This window comes from Corvus moneduloides, chromosome 5 (genome assembly GCF_009650955.1).
Source record: "Corvus moneduloides isolate bCorMon1 chromosome 5, bCorMon1.pri, whole genome shotgun sequence".
Classification (NCBI taxonomy): Eukaryota; Metazoa; Chordata; class Aves; order Passeriformes; family Corvidae; genus Corvus; species Corvus moneduloides.
The window spans coordinates 37691599-37712170 of NC_045480.1; the positions used below are offsets into that span (position 1 = coordinate 37691599).

General features: G+C 36.2%; 1 protein-coding gene across 1 annotated transcript in view; it reads right to left on the bottom strand.

The window, feature by feature from the left end:
• GALNTL6 (polypeptide N-acetylgalactosaminyltransferase like 6) overlaps positions 1-20572 on the bottom strand; it is a 445447-nt gene that overhangs the window by 279973 nt on the left and 144902 nt on the right. The window contains exon 2 of the mRNA XM_032110017.1: positions 2544-2652. Within this exon, the coding sequence (XP_031965908.1) occupies positions 2544-2652 (109 nt within the window). The remainder of the gene's footprint in view (positions 1-2543; positions 2653-20572) is intronic.

Consider the following 20572-nt stretch of genomic DNA (forward strand, 5'->3'; position numbering starts at 1 on the left):
CACTACATCTATTCTGTACGGGTAAGTAGTATATTTAAGTCATTATACATTCCTTTCTGACACTGAGTAAATCAGGGCTTGGATAACCAGCAACTAAATGGATAGCTTCACTGTTCCATCAACAGTATAACAATTAGTACTTCTGCAACCCAACAGCATTTCCCTCTCTTGTCTTCTTGAATTCTTTTATCAAGATTAACCAACTAATATTATTAGAACTGGTTTGGAAGTCTTTACAAGTGCTTTTAAATTAAGTTATGGCTACGTGTAAAGCCTTGCCATTCCATCATTCACTTCAAGTACCTTCTCAAGTAGCATCACCATGCTAACAAAATGTGAAGTAACAATAGAAACACCATAAACGCAGATTTGAACCGCAGGTGTTCCAACACAGCCCTGCAAAACCAAAAGCAACACAAGCTCATTTCAGGATTTATATGCCAGATCATTTGTAATTTTAGAGACAAAAAAGATGAGCTAAAACACTTGAAATAAATAGAAATAATTCCTTTCTCCTCTGCATGTCTTGCAAAAGGCTTTATTCCTTGACTTCAAGAGGAGAGACCATTCAAATTCAAAAACATAGGTTTTAATTGGTGGAATGAAAAGGGATCAAAATATTTGACCATGAAACAGTAGTAGTCATGAAGAAACTCGTACCTCTCCATAATTAGAAATTATGAAATTCCCATTCCCAGTACTTAGGAAATCGTAAGCTTTACAGATAAACAGGCAGGCTGAATTAAAAAAATACTTCAGTCCTTTCTTCTTTTCTGTACAACAAGCATTGACTGCCTTTCCTGAAATGTCCCAACAAGCCCTTTCACATCATGCTTTCAGATAGATTTTCAACTAATAGTGTATTTCAGCTAATGTTATTAGGAAGAGAAATCACATAGTATGTCCTAAAAAAGTGCATTGAGATGCTCTAGCTTTGCATATGTATTACCATATTGTGATTTACAAAGAGCATTAAAAGTTATTTTAATCTGTTGAATAATGTTGACAAATATAAATTATTTAGAAGATATCTCTAAAACGTCAAACTCAGCAAATGGTAAAATAAAGAAAAAATAAAAGTCAGAATTTCTTAATATTCACATACTACTACAGTTATCATGTTAGGTTTAGGACTGGGAATTACAAAGCCACATAACATGTTTTTCCAGTTTCTCAGCTACTCCATGCAATGGCTTGCATTACATGGGCAATGCTTTAAGCTATCCATCAGACAATCATAAGTATTACTGTTATTGTCCAAAACATACGGGGTCCACATTACATATTTAGAAATTAAAAGTACATTGCCAAAGCATCAATGCACAGCCCTCAAAAAGGTCCACTCTAACATGATATTCCCCACATATGTACAAGTTTCCACTTATATGCTGCTTTTATTTTGTACATTCTCTCTTGCATATTTGTGATTTTACATTTAGCAATTTGGAACACAGCAATTATTGATCTGACAACTACTAAATTGCCTAGAATAATTTCCTTCCCCTCCCCATCTTTTTTACCTCCTAAGCAGACGTAGGAGGAAAGGATAATTTCTTTAGTTAAGAAGATCAAGATTCAAAAGAGAAAGGGAAAAATAGCTTACAAAATTAACATACACTTGCAATATTTTAGTAGTTCAGGCTCCTGCAAAATTAAGTACTTACCAAGTCTTATGAATCTGTCAGATTCAGTTATAGAGATATTTTGGGGGAGGTTTTGGCTGTCTCAAGACAGTGGGATCAAGACAGCCTAATTTGTTTTACAATAGTAGATTGGCCTTTGTAGAATAATGACTTTCAATCACTGATTAAAGTGTAATTCAACTGCTGTTTCTCTTCCTTCCTTCTAATTTAATTCATATTACATTGAATAGCTGTACATTATGTTACAAAAGAAGAATTAAAATCTGAACATGCTTTGGTGACAGAAAGAGGAACACAAACCACACTCTCTGCATGTATGGGATGCAGCACGTAAAGGTACATTAAAATTACATTACTTACCGTAACAAAGTGTCCTTCAGTGTATTTGCAAGCACAATTTTCTCCCATTTTCAAATAATTGTAGACTGCCAGAATGAGATGAAGTTGCTTTAGCAAGACTAAAGGATTGGAGTTTGACAACGGCAAAAGTGTCAAAGGTTCTTGGCAGCTATAGGTACTGAGCTCAGGTTTTGTTCATTAATTTAAGGACAGTTTGGCTTTAGTTGTATGCCCTTTTGCAGACCAACACTCTGTTTCTATTTGGTCACAGTCTGACAACTGATTTCAACACAAAAAATAATTTGTTGATAATATTTTTGCCCATGTACAATCATTATATAGTTACTAGCATGAAACACATTGTCACATGGCTACTTTCAGAGATAAGGTATTTGTGCTTGGTCTGACTCGTCAATTCAGAACACAATGTCCTCGTGACATTGCTGCAATCAAAAAAAAACTTTTTAGGAATATCTTCTAAAGGATTTAAAAGAAAAAATAGCCATAGAGAGAAAGAATGAATAAACAAACCATTTTAATTTGCTCTGAACTCACGTATACCTGAACGCATAGCATCTTTTTGAATGCTTTCATAATCATGCCAGTCCTTCCTTTTCAGGCCATCAGTCCAGGTAAAGAGCTGTCCATCTCCCAGCCCCAAAGGAAGTGTCTGTGAAAACAGTAAATAAACAAACAAATGATATATACATACATATGTGGTTCATGTTATTATAGAGGAACCCTCATAATATGGCAGTAGCAAATAAAACATTCAGTTTATTCAATGCAAATATTGAAACTTTACTGTGGTAAATGAAACTATTTTTCTAAATACTGTGAGAAAACAGTGAATTTAGTTCTTGACAAACAATTAATTGAAGTACATCAAACAACTCGTGCTTAACATTTCTCTTTTCAGCAGTGTTCTGATACGACTGCTTGGCAAGAAGCTCATAGAGATTTAAACAGAACACTAGAACTGAACAGGTTTCAAAAATGTCTTATTCTTCAACACATGAAGGACTTTGATTTTTTCCTTAAACTATCACTTGTTCAAACTTGGATTTATAGTTACTCTGCACTTTGAAATGCTCCCCTTTAATTTTTTTCTAAGTTTGCTGCTACTAAGTTATTGCTATTGACACAAGGTCAAAGGACTGCATCAAAGGCACAGAGCAAAGAGACTCTCAAAGCACTTTCAAATCCTGTAGATCTTCACGGTAAGTGATAAGGAGAAAAATACCCCAAAAACACACTACCTCCACCCCCCTATCCCCACAGAATACCCAGAAAAGAAACCCCCATATAATGTCTAGTTGGTAAGCTGACTTCCCCTTTCCAAACTCCAAATTCCTGGGTAAAGCTAAGAACTGCTTTTTGCTTCTAAGCAAGATTATCTTCCTAGAGCTTTTTTTTTTTCCTCCCCCTTGATTTGTTCTGCCAAAAGCTAGTATTTTTACGAAAATTAAGAATCAGAATGTACCATTAGGAGTACATGAAATGTAGATCCACAGGAAGCAGTTCAAATAAAGTTAACCTTTTTCTAAATGCTTAACTTTCAAAAATATGTAGTAAAAGAAATGGACAAAATTTTGACAAGCAAAGAAGATGATCTGCTGTATCTGTGCTGATGAATGGGAGGAAATGATTCATTGCTGCATAGGAATAACATGAAAACTCTAGCTCTGCTAATTACAGGTTTAAGTCAGTAAGTTGTCCAGAACAAAAGGCACATATATAATGCATGCTAGAAATGTTATCAAAGTTATGAGAAAAGACACTCGAAAAGAAGTTCCAGGGATGCAACATCTGATCAGCCTTCTACAAGGAAATACTGAAAGGCCTACAAAAATCTCATGCCTATGTAACAGTGATGTATGAACTTTGTAAACTCAATGAACACTGGAATCACCCATATTCTCTTACTGATTTTACACTACTTGCTGCACAAAACTGGATGACACTCACTGGCTCCAAGTGAAATTGTCCTAGCATACTCAGTTCGGATTTCTTTTTTCTAGGATAGACAAATATTTGCCAAGCTACAAGGTGCAGATCTGCTTGCTAAGCCATCCTTAAAACTGGGGATCAAAGGCTTTTGGATTTGTAAGCAAGAAGTGAGGAATGCCAGGCATGGCTGGTTACCTTCAAGGAAAGGATGCTAGAAATCCTGGCTGACAAAGATTCATGCTGAAAATACCTGCTTTGGAACAGCTGAGAAGCCTGGATATTTAGGGCAAAGTGTTGTGAGCTCAGTGCTCTCCAATACATCCCTGAGATACTGAGAAAAATCCTTCACACTCTGCTAGCATGGCCTACGTTTCTAAGTTTCAGTATTAAAGGTAACTTATGTTACATAATGTCAAAATGCAATCCAGTTTGTTTATTCTTCTATTACCACTTTTGCAGACATATTCCAAGAAAACACTGTTGTCATATTTTAACATGATAAAAATCAGAGGTTCACGTGGAAGAATTGAAGAACTTAACACATCCTGATAAAAATATGTCAGGTTATCAAAATATCTAACCTTTAATGTCAATAAAATGAACTCATTAATTTAAATGAATTTTGAGTTCAAACAAGGCTAATATTCTAATAATAATATTAAATTGCTTGGGTTTTAAGGTCAGAAACATAAGGTAGAACATAGGCTGCAACAGCATTAATCATGATTCTTAAGCACAAATTCCTAAAATAATCTACTCTGAAGCAGTAAATGGTTCTTTAAAAGTTAGGCCCAGACAGATTCCCTTCAATTAAACTTGTACCTTTCTCAGTATGGGTACAGCTGGTGTGAATCACTTGGCTCCAAAAATGCAAGACTATTGAAACTATCAAAAGCAGGATAAACTTTACTTTTGTTACCCTTTATTCCTGTGCTGGCTTCTGTCCCTAAAAGTAGTTATTTAAATGGCAAGTTTGCAGGACACTGAAAGAAAGCTGAATAGTAGAGTTTACAGCTGGCTTCCTGTTGTCTATTTGCATTTTCATGCCACTACTCTTTAAAAATATTAATTACATGTAGTTACTTTACCTGATAGCATTTAGAAGTCAAATGTAGCAGGAGACTCTCTTGCAAGCATAATATAGCTAAATAAATATATCTACTAAAATTAATATAGCAAAAGGATAAGTATAAATCCAAATATAGTATCATACACAAAAATCTAATTGTAGTCTTGCTATGGCTCATATTTTGGAAGGGTAACATTGCCCTAAGAGGAAACAGGAAACAAACCATAGTGTTGGTGCCGTTAGAAGTTCCTCTTTAACAACTGAGAGTATTGTTTGGATTGTTGGTATTTCTTTTTAGTGAATCCCTTAACTCCCTGATATCATACCATGGTGATTTTTCAGCTCTAACATCCTTTCAGTGTAAGGGGAATTCAATGGAACGCTCTAGCACGTCACTTTGTAAGACCAGTATTCAGTGGTGACCCCTACAGGGACTGGACTTCATTAAATTCCCTCTGTGTACACACTAGTTCCACCTCTGCAGTCAGCATGAAACAGGGCTTAGAAAGGGATGTCAAGTTGCACAGCCAAACTCTCTGGGAAGAGCAAGAGTTTTGCAGTGCAAGTTCTTTAGCTCTGAAGAAATCTAAACTGCCTTCAGACTCTCAACTAAATATCTCCCTTGTCGGCAACTGAAGGATTTTTTTTTCTTTTTTTTCTAAGTTGCTCTATTGTTCAACAAGATACAAAAGCACTTGAGAAAATGGGTTTCTCCATTTCACTTCTGCCTAAAGGAAAACAAATTGCATTTTGAAAGACCTTAAAATACAGTTTCTGGAATGTTTTAAAACTGCTAAAAGGCTCCATTGTAAAACTCTGTATGCTCACATGCCTCTTTTATCCAGATGATAATGACTGGAAGAGCTCCCATTTCTAAAGCATTTCTAGCTGTTGAAGAAGGGAAAGAAAAAAAAAAGGAAAAATAATGCAGTATTCTTACTCTAGCATTTGTCTTCTGCCTACATACTTTTCTTTCTCAGTTCTCCACCTTTTTTGCTACCTTGACAATTTAAACTACTTTGCATCAAGCTAGAGGCAGCTCTGATTTAGTCATACACAGGCTGACTCTCTGGTGTTATGGCTGGATATACAACAACCAAGTGTTGCTACTTGTAAGTACATACAAGAAAGCCCATACAATTCTACATCCCATTTCAGGAAGACAAGTTTTGAGTAGCTGAATGTGACACTGAAGTTTTGCTGAACACATATTTAACCGTAAACAGAGGGACTCAAGTGAAATAAAATCAACCACGACATGCAAGTTGTGCTAACGAATGCTAAAGAAGGCAACAAAAGAAATTCTTCATTTTAGGGGTAATGTATAAATAATCAGACCAAAAAATTAATAAATTTATGCTACAAAATGCATAATGAATTCAGCACAAAAATGGTTTTAGGTGTTTAAACAAATAAACAAATAGGGTTGGGTTCCAACCCATGATTGAAAAATTTATCAAGTATTATTAATCTCTGTCTAGGAAAATTATTGAACCATACATCATAGGAGATATGGTATTCTGGAAATATACATTTGCTATTTGCACATCCTAGGGTTTAATGTACTTAAATGGCAGCAACACTCCACAAACAGTGTGGAAGTGTTAGTTCTCCATGTGCCTGTAACTGTAAGAGCAACAATACTCTTTTGGTATATGTAAGGGCCTTAGAAATGGAAAGCATGTCTTCAGAACATTATGGTTCCTTCCAACATATGAAGTAAGGCTTCTTCCTGGTGGAAACCAAGATAAGAGAAAGGAGAAGACTCAGGCACACCTGCCCCTGCTTCCCCCAGTACCTCAACCTAACACAAAAGCAAAGCTTACACGTACTCTTTACTGACATATCAATATGTATGGGTGAGAAACCAGCTCAGCTGAGTAGCTGAAACATACTCAGGGTTTTCCCCTACAAAAAAATTCTGTAAGTCACCCACAAATAGTGCAGTCTGCTTCTACAGCCCTAAGCCTCTTGAACTCATGAATTATTTTCATCATTGCACTACTATTATAATGGCAAATATACCATTGCATACAAAGTGTTGGCTTTTGACCGACTGTCAAAAAAATCCTACAATAATTTATCATCCAGCCATTTGTTACATGTAGTATGCACCTTTGAGTTACACATTTTTAAGTGTTTCAGTCCAAAAGGGATTATCCACCTACAGGAACATTACATACAGCATCTGCCTTACTATTTCATTTTCACATTAACCTCAAATCTTTTGGGATGCAAGACTGATACAGTACTAAATAAACTCAGAAGACTCTTCTCCTCCAGAGAAGACTCAACATCTGGTTCAATTACAGAGAATATGATAAGCACAAAAAATAGCACAATTACCAAAAACTCACTCACAGACTATTAGATCCCTCAGAGAGGAAAAAAAAGCTTCTCTACTTTGACATTTGAAAGCCTGAACTAAGAAACAAGTTCCTTCATTGAATAATTCATTTATTTCTAATTTCACTCTGTGGAGGCATACAATTAGAGGGGACTTAGGCAAGAGAAGAGGATATTTCAATGGAAATACACTTTAAAAAAAAAAAAAGATATAATTACAGAAATTACAGATTCACTTTGAGCATGAGGATTTGCTCACTGGCTCTAGGGATATTTTACTAAACATCAGTGTGTAACTGAATACTGCACTATCAAAACATCATATGATGATCAGCATAACCACTTCAAATTGTTTAATGAATTTTAGGAACTAATCTTATTTAGACATAAGCACTTGTTCAGACTCAGGAAAAGATAACGCACGGGAAATAAAGGCAGTGAAAAAGTACTGAGCTTAGACACCTTTGGGGATATTTCAAGAGAAGCATAAAAATAACCACTGTTTGATTCCTCTGTTATTGGAATAAAAGCTTCTGTATAGTGTTTGTAAACAGTGTTGTGTAAAACACATAATTCACTACTTTTCTTGTATCCTTCTAATACAGATCATTCTCAGGACTCTAAGCTCCGACCAACTACTCTGATCAAAAAAAAACAATAACAAAAGAATCAGAACTCACTGAGCAATTAAATTAATTCATTTACCAAAATAAAATTAAGGATAACTTTCTAAAGAATGGTGTCACTGAATATACGTTCATCATAAATATATATAAATATGAACACTGAATATATGTTCATCATAAATCAGCTGCAAAATCACAATATGTTCATTTACCAAGTTTCTGTCTTGTATTATCAGAAGTATATGAAGACAGACACGCCCATGAAGCTTCCTTCCCAGTGGCTGGAAGAGTCATGAAAAGTATTCATTTTGAAAGATTTCCCCTTTTTCTGATTATGGTACATTCTAGCACAAGACCATCAAAATGAAATCTTAGCACTATGGCAGCCAAACCTGAAGCGCTCAAGCAAAATCCATTCTGGTACAGTGACTGGGTGAGGATATTAGAGATGACAACCAAAATATTATGTCCCCTAAGGATGTGCCTGATGCAAGGCAGTCTGATCTACGGAAGAGGTATAAAACCCAAGCATCACACTATCTCATCTCTACACCTTTATGCTTAAGCTCTGAACACTGCCTGGGTTGCTCTCCTTTCCTGTATCTCTTCAGTGTCAGAGTAAAAACCAAAAAAGTCCCCATATCGGAACTGAAATCTGTGTATAAGTACCACACATAGTGAAACAGGTACAATACAGCCCTTAAGTGCCTGTGAAGCTCCCATCACCGTAAAATGAAAGTACCACATGTAGCAATTTGGATCTATCATGAATCTTTCCTAAAGATAGCAGGAACAGGCATTGTACGGCCTAAAAATATCAGCCAATAGTTTTTAGGCTCCAGGATACATGTTTCCTGTCAGGATCCTTCTCTGGGATTCTGTTCCTCTAGGTGGGGAGCAGGGGCTGCAGTACATGCAGTGGCAGGCTTTGGGATGGGCAGCAGCTGCCCTGCACAAGGGGACACCCACCTCTCCATGCCATCTACATTGGTCCTGCACCCCTCCTGGGCAGCCACTGCCTGCCAAAATTGCTGCCCATTGGAAAGGCTCTGATGATGAAGACAAGGTTAGTCAGTAAAACGTAGAGAACTACTATTTCCTATCAAGAGAAGGTGGTAAAGGCTCTAAATCTAGAATATTTCAAAAAATCTTTCAAAAAGAATGAAAAAATAAAAATACACTGACATATAATTACTGCCTTTTATTTTTATTTTTACTCCATTTTTATGTACTTTCAAAACATTTTAAGAACTGTAAATCTGAATTGTTTTCCAAATCCTTGGCTTGAAGACATATAATAGAAACTTTAGGACATGATGAGTTTCTTCATATGCTCAGATTTCCTGTGCCACTTATTTGTTATGCCACAGCAAATAAGCGTTCATTGCACTGACATTTACATTAGTAGAAATAATTAGACCAGCACACCAAAAAAAGGGCAGCACTTGATTTAGTCTGCGACATCTGAATGACTCAAGGTTATTTCATTTTCAAAACACTTATATCAGACTTTTTGTGCTTGTAGATTCTAGAATACCCTGGACAACCCAGCAGCATCATGCCATCAATTCCAAATCAAAGCTGTTAATAATGTTATTTAGAAAATGCCAAGCTCCCCAGGCATTTCATTACAGAGACTTTTATAGACAGGTATAAAAAGCTGTTATTGCTGCACTATGGTTATATATTTCAGGTCACAAAACTGCAGCAAAAAAATTAAGTTAAAACATGAGCACGGAACTGCAGAGGAGTTTGGACTCCATATCTGTTGAATGTGAAACATCGTGAATTGCCAAAGGTGACCTACAAAGTCTGGCAGTGAACCTTGGCTTCCCAAATGACACAATTTGAACTGACTGTAGGATAGGAGGCAGAGTCTAGACTTAAGGGATAACAAAGAAAAAAAAAATAACAATAATTAAAAAAATATTCCTCAGACCAAGCAACTCCCATCTCCTTCTTCCTGCTGACCTAAGCTGCTGATAGATTTGCTCAATAACTAAAACACCTAAACCCACCTTTTCTTGTTTTATTTTCACTCGTCTCATTTCCAATTCGAAGAAAAGAAACCAAACTCAAGTAACATGAGTGTCTATGACGGACCTAAAGAAACCATGGTGACCATGCTGACCATGTGCTGCTTCTCCAGGTTTTCTTTTTCAACTGAGGACTACTTTGACAGCACAACAGGGTCAGCTTGCAGAAGAGCCTGCATCCATATTTGACTGTTCATTTTCAGGAAGTTTAAAAATCATACCTGAAATTGTGTTAATGCTGCATTTTTTTTAATAACTACCTTTTTCAGAAATTGTTTTTAACATCAAAAGACCTGAAAGGGATTTGAAGAGTCTCAGCAGGATTTTTGCCAGTATTAGTTGGTTTTGAACCAAAAAAGATCTGTAAGACCATTCTGATGAACAATATAAACAATTGCTTCGAGTGACTCCTGGAAGAGTTTATTATATGCTAGGTTTCTGAGGTGTTTAACCATATGCAACATGGATACAGAAAGTTTTAAGTATGTTCTTTTATATAAACAGCCTTCTTCTCCCTAAAAACCCAAAACAAATCCGAAACAAAACAAAACAGCAAATCCTGAAAATCAAAACCCTATGTTCATGGAAAGAACCAGATCATTACTAATTTTGTAATTTCTAAAAGGCTGAATAATAAAGATATGATAGTGCTTTTTGTTAATAGACTCTTCACATACATGTTTTTCCTGAAGTTTAGAAAAATGTCTTTAGTTTTCACTATGCTAAGTGTCACACTGTTTTGTGTTGGCTACAGCACTAACTTAACACAAAAAGTGCTTTTGCAGGATTGAAGTGTAAGGTGTTTTAAGCAGGAATACATTTCCTGCTTTATCTATTCAGTGGTGATTAAAAATCTTATTTCCTTATGATAACTTCTGAAGTAATTTGCCTTTGCATTTCTCTTACTAGAAGCACATTCTCTCTTAGGTAACAGATTTTATAAACAGTAAGGAATGTTCACTACAGTTAGGTTATCCCTTATGAGTAAAATTCAACTTATGTGTTGCTTCATGAGGTAACAAGAATAATTTCAGGAGCATTTTCCATTTTTTTTTCTCTTCTGGTTGACCTCTTTCTTATAAAAATACAAGTTGCTTCATGACTGTGACACTGTTCAAATCTCTGTGGTACAACTGATAACAGCTTTGCAGCAAATCTGAAACCACTGATCCAGCAGACACAGTAATATTAGAAAAAAGATTTCTACCAGTTATTACTGCTTTTCTTAAATAACTCAAGCTGATCAATATTTTCAATAGAAATGGTTATTTTTTTGTTTTTTCACATTCTATTAGAGTAGAAACATTGTAAGAGAAAGGTCAGGTGCAGAAACTAACTTGTATCAAATTTGCTACCTGGAACGTTTTAGCACTACTTAAAAATTTGCTACAAAAAATCAGTTTATGCAGCAATGAGATAGCATATTCTATATTTTTGACTACAGTATAATGTAGAACTTAATTTGGCCCCTCCAAATATTTGTAGAAGCTAATAGTATTCTATGAGTACATTTTTTAATTGTTCAAAAAGAAAAATAATAGATTTTTTAACAAGTATTTTAATGAGCTTTAAATTATAATCTGTACAGTTACATCACCATGCAATGAAACATCCCTGCATACAGGTAAAATACAGTGACTTTATATTTTATGTAGTTGTCTGAATATTTTTAGAAATAGCAGAGGGATTTGTTTGAATTGTATTTTTAAAATTTCTTGCTGATCTATGCCACAACAAAATTCATGTTCCATAGGCACCTATTTGCAGAATACTCAAGATTTTGGCTTTAACAACCCATTTTATAATTTGTAGTTTATGTTGCACTGGATTTAAGACAAAAACCCCAATGTTTAGTTAACTAAAGCAATGAACCCATGTTGGAAAAGAATTATCATCCTGCACTTTAAGGAAGACCTTAAACTAATCAGCCCAAATGAGAGAAAAAAACTCTTAGCAGCAGGCTTCTGGTGCTGCAGCTTACGCGTTATTACTCAACCTCTCAGAATTCTTTTCTTATGTGGGTGCTGGATAGTAATTTCCATTGTCTAAGAGATTTTCAAACAAAGTCCTCAGGCTGCTGCAGAAAACAAGCCGATTAAACATGACTGACAGGTTTACATTCTTGTTCAGTCATCTTAAGACAACACGAAGCTGATAAGGGGACCTCTTGCAAGGTCTTTGGAAGCATGACAATTTCTGTGCTTTGCGTGAACTCAATGCAGATTTACTGAGACCAAAGACAGTCTTCCTAGTTCTTCCAGTGTGATGAAGCTTGCAGCTAAAGGAACTAAAAATTTTGGTGGTTGTACGTGTTCACAGACAATCATGAAGTCTGAGACTCAACTTCTTAAAACAGTTCCTAAGCTCTGAGCTAAAGACATTTTTTCACTTCCCTACGTAAAGTCAGACTGCGTATTTACTGCATTTTTTTTCCAGTCTGCACCATACCTCTTTTTACTACCATTAACAGTTTTTAGTTTTTTGGGATTTTCACTTTATTATTTGTTTAGGTGTCATCATGCTTTCTCAATCTGACTTAGCTCCATGCTTGTTTCATACTCAGTCCCCCAGTCATTTCCTTTCTTGTAGGAGTTTTAAAGTCAAGCTATTCCCATGCTTATACCTTTTTATGGGTAACTCTAAAAATTAAGTAAATTGAGGGAGATTTCATAAAATAGCACTGTTTAATATACTTCTTTCATGAGAGACAAAGTTTTTCACTCTCACTTTCTAGAAATGGAACAATAACAAAATTTTATAAGAAAAATCTTAACATATTAAACAAGATTAGATTTGGCTCACATGTAAATGAATCCAGTTAATTGCAAGAACAGGTAAATTGATACTGAAGCATCATAATACTTAGGTATTATGTCAGTTCCTGTTGCTACCTTGTCATGTCAGCTTTCATTGAAACACCAAAATAAACTGACGACTACAGAAAATTTAAAGGATTTTTTGTGAAGATCAACAATCAGTTGCAGAATCATAAAAATGTATCTGGAAGTTTCTTTGAGATATAATCTTAACCCACCTCAAATCTGGACTGGGTATGCCTAAACTACATCTGCCCTTGCAGATTTCCAATAGTAGAGATTGCACAAGCACTCAAGGCAATTTCCTTCATTACTTCATTAATCTTTCAATTAGGAAATTTCCTCTTTCATCTAACCTGTATTACTTGCCATAATTTAAGCCTTTCATTTCTTTGTTCTTTTCACCAGGGACAGGAATAACATATTTCCTTTCCAGAAGCAACATTTCATGGACATGAAAATTATTTTCCCTCCTAGATTAAATGTTCTTATTTTTTCAACTTCTTCTTAGCTCTTGTTGCTGACCCTGAAATATATGAAACTTTGAGAACAGCATTACTTTGTTAGTAATTGGATAAAGCTAAGAATAGCAAGTATAAAATGCTTATTAAAAATCCCCAAACAAACCAACAAGAAACATGATTACTAAATGGACAAAGAACTAAGACAAGTGCCAGGAGGCTACATTTCCTAAAAATAAGCAAGTTTAAGTTATTTACTGTAACAGGCTTTTTTCCCCCTCTGAAAATAAAATAGCCTAGCATACCCATGTTGTGCCTCACAAATACTTCATACTTCCAATCCAGCCTGACACTATTTTATGAAGCAGCAGTGAATTCTCCTAATTAAAATGGACAAATGACTGAAATGTTTGGAAATAATTAAGGTAGTCAAGATTAAAGAATGTTATAAACCTAGAAAGACACTGAAATTCAACAGGATTCATATACTTAAAATTACCAAACTACTAGCAATTATGATCAAACGTCTTGTATTTCTGGTTGTGCCTGAATGAATGCTGAGTTTTCCCCTGGCCGTGAGAGCATATTTAAAGGATTCACATATGCAAAGAAATTCATCCCCATGTGGGAAAATAAGAACAGGAGTGGAAGAAGACTTATGAGAGGTTCAAATTCAAGCAATGACCTCTTTTTTTTTTCTCTGAACCAAAAATTTTGATATTGGACAAACTGATGATCTCCTCTGTATAATACCATTTAAGACGACCTTTCTTTTTTATGCCAACAGTTTTCAGTCACAAAACCAATCACAGTATATTTCACTAAAAGGAGTACTGTGATTAGTTAAATCTAATTTTATCAACAGCCAGAATGTGAATAGCATATTAAAGTAAGGTGAACAGCTTTGATTGATACACTGAGTTTTAATTTCCAATTCCTCGTCTCCCACTCTTTTGGTAGGAAATGAAGGTTACACATCATTGAGCAAGTTACTGTAACTCAAATGTAGCTTCAAAGATCTGACCTTCAATTTTTCTCACACTTTGTTTTCCCCCCTGTAGTATATAGACACCAAATTTATAGGTCTGGAGCTATGAGCAAACATTTTAGACATAAAATCTTTTTTTTTAAAAAAAAACACAAAAGCAAACAAAGATGAGCATTAAAATTAATTATCATAGTCCTTTGGGAAGAAGAGTCTATATATACCTTTGCTCTGGACTATTTGTATAGATTTTGAAAAATTCTTCCTTAAAATGCAAAATAGTAATACTTTTCCAGTGTGAGCTCACTTCCTGAGTTAATTAAGACCTTCCGTTTTCTAAGAACTAGGACCTTATCCCATGTCCAAAGCTAATTATTTAAATTTGTGTTAAGATAAATTAATATAGTCATCCTAATTTTCATTGGTACCCACAACTCCTACAGATGTTACCTTTTAAGTTTGAAAATGCTAATGTTATTTACTATATCTAAACATCTTGTACTTCAGACTATCCTGTGGCATTGCACTGAGGAATTAATGCAAAGTCTGTGCTCAAGAGCCACTAAATGCTGCAAAAAACATGGCAGAGGAGAAAAGTTACTACACTTCCCATAGCTCTCACCCCTGAGAACAGGTGCAGCAAGGTGTGACAGACCCTTTTGATGACCCCGTCTGAGTGTGGGTTGCCAGCAAACTCCAGGCAGCAGAGAATCCTACAGCCTCCTGCTGGGTCACAGCTGAGGCACCAGTTAACCCTGGCCCTGCAGAACCTTTCATCCCAGCAGGCTCACATCTGCCTGCAGGCTGGCTTCCACCAGGCCTGGCTGAGAGCTTAGGAGAGTCTCCCTTCTGTCTTTGCAAAGTCTCTATGCATAAACATAAAACACTCTTATTCCCTTCACACTACCTTGGCTGAACTCAGTGTCCTTATGCTCCCCAGCAGAACTGATATCCACCTATGCTTCAGTGGCTCTAAGGCAAACTCCAGGGCTCCCTAAAACACCAATTCTCTTTACAAGCAGGGCCATTATTACCACATAGACACAGACGAAAAATTATATTATCACAGCTACCACCATGAAGTAGCTGTTCTTTAAAAACTGACTTTTTACTGATGACTGTTACAATTACAGGGATTAATATTATTAGTCCCCCTTTTCTCTTAGCTAGATATTTCAATACTCAAAAAAATCTGAACTTCACAATTTCTCAGATCTGGGGAGGAGCCAAAAAGGAAACCCATTAAATTGTCAGTTTAATATATATTAGAATCCATGGAGACATTAAATTTCACTTTTCATCTATGAATATTAAACATTAATGAGGTTTCAGGTACAGAGATATTAAAGTGAAACATCAGAGAGCTATGACTGAGCTCGTATACAGAGAAAGAAAGTTCACAAGGGAAGCTAATAAAGGTCAAAACCACAGAACTACCATAAACCAGAACATACAACAGAAGAAAAATAGTAATTCAAGCAAACCTGATTTTAAAGGGGCTATTAAGAACTGTATACACATTTTCATCAGCAGACTTTTCATGCAAAACACAAAGAAATGGGAAGCAATTAAATACACAGTTCTATTAATGTATAACATTCAAACTGAGAGATGACAAATATTTCTTGAGAGTCTTGAGAACAACTTGAAGAGGAAGATGCCCAACCTTAAACTGAAGAATTCAAAAGCACAAACAAAATCATAGTAATAGCTGCATCCAGATCTCCCTTGTTCCTCCCATGCCTACTTTTCTGGAGACTTCAGTGTCTATAGATATAAACATAGTAACGCAAAAACCCAGGCACACAGGGATTACGTGGAAAGGTTAAGTAATATGCCCTGATTGCATGACAGCATACACAAAACACAAGGAAAGAAATATCTAAGAATAAACAGGAGAGCAAAAGATCATAGGTCAACCAAGTGCCAGCTTATTTTTTGTACATTTATAATTTATCTTTCTTCCTCTATCACTTATTCATACACACAACCCCTCCCTATTCCTTTCCCCCACCCTGCATACAAAAGCTTCTAGTTACAAAATAAAAAACAACCTGGGAATTATTTAGAGGCATAGTGCAGCACATTTGACTGAAATATAGTGAGGCAAAATTCAACACTACATGTTCCATAGATAAAAAACAAAACTGAAAGCCACAGATCTCCCTAACTTTATCTAGCAACTAGAAGTGTTTTTCCAGGTTGTATTCAAGGACGTAAGTCTGTAAAATCAGTTAAAAGCATATGATGCCTAGCACAGTCCATTCTGAAGGCTATCAATAGTATCAATTTAGCTGAGAATTTTCACTTCTAAATGTTCTATTATCACTCTGATAGATGTGTTTCCTATTATCCCTCCGATAGATACAGTGTCTTGGCACACATACCATACAATAAAATATGAACAGCTCAATAGTAATTTGTAAAATATCTTAGAATGATATTTAGAGATAGATATATAATAAGGTCTTTTTATTATATTACAGCATTTATCACTGTACTTACAGTCACCAATATATGCGTCTTCAAAAGATAGATATCAGTATCTGTACCATTAGATCTTAGATAAAGCCATTTGAAGAAGCTCATCACTTACGTAAAGCTGATCAGGTCACCACGAACCCTAGATGAAACAAAGCTCTGACAGAATTTTCCTCCAAGTAATTTTCTGAGCTGCAAAATCTGAGCCCCCAGAAACACCTGTGCACAGTCAAGTGCCTCCCTGAGTTTAGAATGGCGAAGCCTGTTAAACCTCTTATTGCAGGTGAATTATCAAACTCAGTCAGGGTGAAGGAGAAGGAATAAACTGAAATTGTGCTCTTAACTGTGCTCAGCATGAACCGTGTTAACAGAAAGAAAAGAAAAGGAATTAGTTCTGTTACTAAATTAAACACCATCACCTCTGCATTCATATTACCTGCAAATCTACCAAACAGAAGATTTCTTTTTAAACAGAATTTCACAATGCAAGCAAATCTTATTAAGCTTTTACCATGGACAAACTGTCAGTAGTATTATCAAGAATAGTGCAATTAAAGTTTTATTGTAGATACTTCACTAGGGCAGTGTCTAACATCCCTAGTTAAGAATCATAAGCCTACAGTGCTCAGCAGAAAAACCTAGTTTTTGCCCAAATGGGTTTACAATTAAGGCAAATGAGGAGAGAAATATAGGCTATGAGACAATATTATTCAGCATGGAAAACTACGTGCACTATGAACCTAACTAGTGCTAAATTAAAGAATCAGTCATCACAAAGAAGATTTCATTTGTAATTAAGGAGTAGTTACATTATTTCATAGAAGTTTACCTTGTGCTACTCTGAGGCAACATAAAAGGAAGATCAGTGTTTAGACTGAGATCCATGGACTAATGAGAATTGGTATTTGAAGACCTAATGAAAGAGCTTGGGTAATCTCCAAACCACTTGGGGATTAAAATCAAGAAGAGAATGTTTAATATTTTATATTAGGGACAATAATGAGACAAAGTCAAGGCAGTAGTCTTTTCCTTGCTCTTTGTCAGCTCTAAGCAGAAAGAGACAACAGGAATGTAGTTGCTAATGCTTGAACAAATACTCAGCTCTATGGATCAATAGAAGAGGTTCCATGTCCCTGAAAAGATGGGGGAAAAAACCTTAAGTTTTCGATTTTTCTCCAAACAAAATACCATACACTATCCTTAAATCAGAAGTAACTCTTTAGTTTGCTGATTTTTCTTATAATCGGTCTGGAAATTTTTTAAGACACAATTTTCCTCATACAAATCATTAATCATGCAGTTTATACAGTCAAGCAGACCCACAGATTCCTGCCTCCCCAGTACCTCTTTATCTCATTCACATGGACATGGCCCTGATGACAAAGGTGATGACACCAAACTACACTGTCAGTAAAGGCCTCATGTCGCTCTGCTCTTCCTGGAGAACACGTGCATGATACAACCCTTTGTCAGGTCTGCATTTCACTGATTGCCTCTATCAAGACCATACTGCACATGCAAACCCAACAGAAAGTGCATCACTTGGGCACTGCAAAATCTTCCCCATGACATGTCCTGACTTGGAGAAGTCCTCTATCATAGACCTTTTGTAATATAAGCATGCACCAGTGCTGTGCCCACAGTTTCATCCGCATAAGTTGCTCTATATTCACTACCATTCAGTACTGATTAAGGCAGTACTTGTCATTCATCTATGCTCAGGTATTCATCTGTCAGATTGTCTGCATTTAGTACCACACATAAATAATTTAAGAACAGTTTCTTTTAATGTTTCTGTCACCCAATTCCAGTTCAACACACAATTCTCACTAAGAGTGGGAATAGTTCTCCTTAAATTGACTTGAAGAGGAATTAAGAGCTTTAGGAAAAGTTATAACCGTGTCCTTATACCACAGGGGGCAAAACCCCCTTCAGTTATTGTTAAGTTTCTTCTGAGATGAAAAATAATCTCTGTCTAATATCAGTCTCTGTAGCAAGTGAAACTTAAGCAATTCATTCAATAAAAATTCAAATAAAGCAATTCATTCAACCCAAGACTCATTCAGTTTCTGCAGCAACTGGGTATAACTTGTTTTTCATCCAATTATGGTTTCTACATCTCTTTAAAGGATGGGATCATCCTTTGATCGATCACCAGGTTCCTGCAGCTAATGCACATGTGGAAATGGAAAACTCACTGCAGAAAAATCTTTTGGAAGAATTTCATTTGAATTTTTATTTATATATAGCTTTTATCTTTTATTCATTTTTTCAATGAATTTATATTATCTGAAAAATTGTGGTTCTCAAAACAGTAATCAGACAACCATAATGTGATCATTACAAATGCTATATTGAAATATTTTTCACAAATACTGTATTTTAGTTACTAAGGTGTGACTTGGTGGCAATAATCACATTACAGTCATCTTTAAATGTTTCACAGTTAGAATGAATGGATACATTAGGAAACTGCACTATGTAAGGCACTTTTAATACTGAAAAATGTTGTCAGACTGCCACATCTTCCCCTGTAGGGTCTTGTCAGGGAGACCTAGACCTTACCCAAGTGACCACCATGGACAAACCAGGCCCATCCATGGGCCTGGGGCCAGTCCCCAACCCACAGGCAGCCTGCACATCCCTGTGCTCCTGCCTGGCCATCTAGGCTGCATCTCACCCTGGCTCTCCTCGCTAGGCCTGATCCTGGCCATCACACCTGTGTGCTGGTGGCCTGGCTTGGCCGTGCCACCAGGACCCTAAAGAGTAGCCCAGGCCTATGGCTGGGCTCTTGCTGCTTCTGGCCAGTCCTGCACCAACAATATTACTCGCTTTCCCAAGTTCAAAAGGCCTGAGGGTACCTTTAAAAATACGTAACTCACCAAAAAGCTGGAGGTACATTATCCAGAAATATAAATCACTAAGTGGGTTGTTATATAATGGTAATTAATACTTAGCATAATAATGACTAAATTAATTAATCGTTACATAATGTGAAGTAAAGTCAGCTAAAAAGTTAACAGCTGAGGCCACCCAACCACCACCACAGGATCACCCTGGTGACTGGAAACTAAGGAAGGTCACAAGCTGTCTCCAGAAAGCTGTTCTGGAGGCCCGGGAGCCATCCATGCACATGGGGCTCTGCGGGATAAACCTGACGCCCAGCAGGGCCCAGAGCAGACCATCTGCTCAAGTGGCTTGTTCAGCGTTACCTCAGGAGTGCGCTAAGCCTGGCCTGAACTAAATCAGGGGAACAACAGATGGAGGTCAATTTTCTGTGGCTTGTGAGGCACCTGAGTTTATGGTGACCCAGAGGCTTCCTCAAAGCACCTCTGGTGAAACCACACAGGCAGCTGACTTCTGGACCCAAAATGAGTCATTTACAAGAGAAACACCACACTGCTCAGGCCATAATGCATCCAATTAAATTAATGTACCTGAAAAGAAATGCCATAAACAGCAGTCTTTCTTTGAGGAAAATACAAGGCTACAGTCAAGCAGTACTATGTACTAAAAAGCAAAAGAAAGACCAGACATGACAGAATATGCTTGCCACAACACATCTCAGTCATAGAAAGGGGGAAAAAAGGTAAAAATAAAATCAACAAGGGAAGACAAAAACATGAAGAAAACTCATTTGCACCACATATAACTCTGAAAATCAGTACTGAAAAAAACCCTGTCATCTATCAGAAAGGTCCAGATAACAGACATATTAATAAATGAGGCACTATATGAAAGCACTGATAAATGATGTAATTTTTTGCTTTTAAAAGGGTAATAGTCCGACAGAGTGGATTGCAGATAATGAAAGCTGACA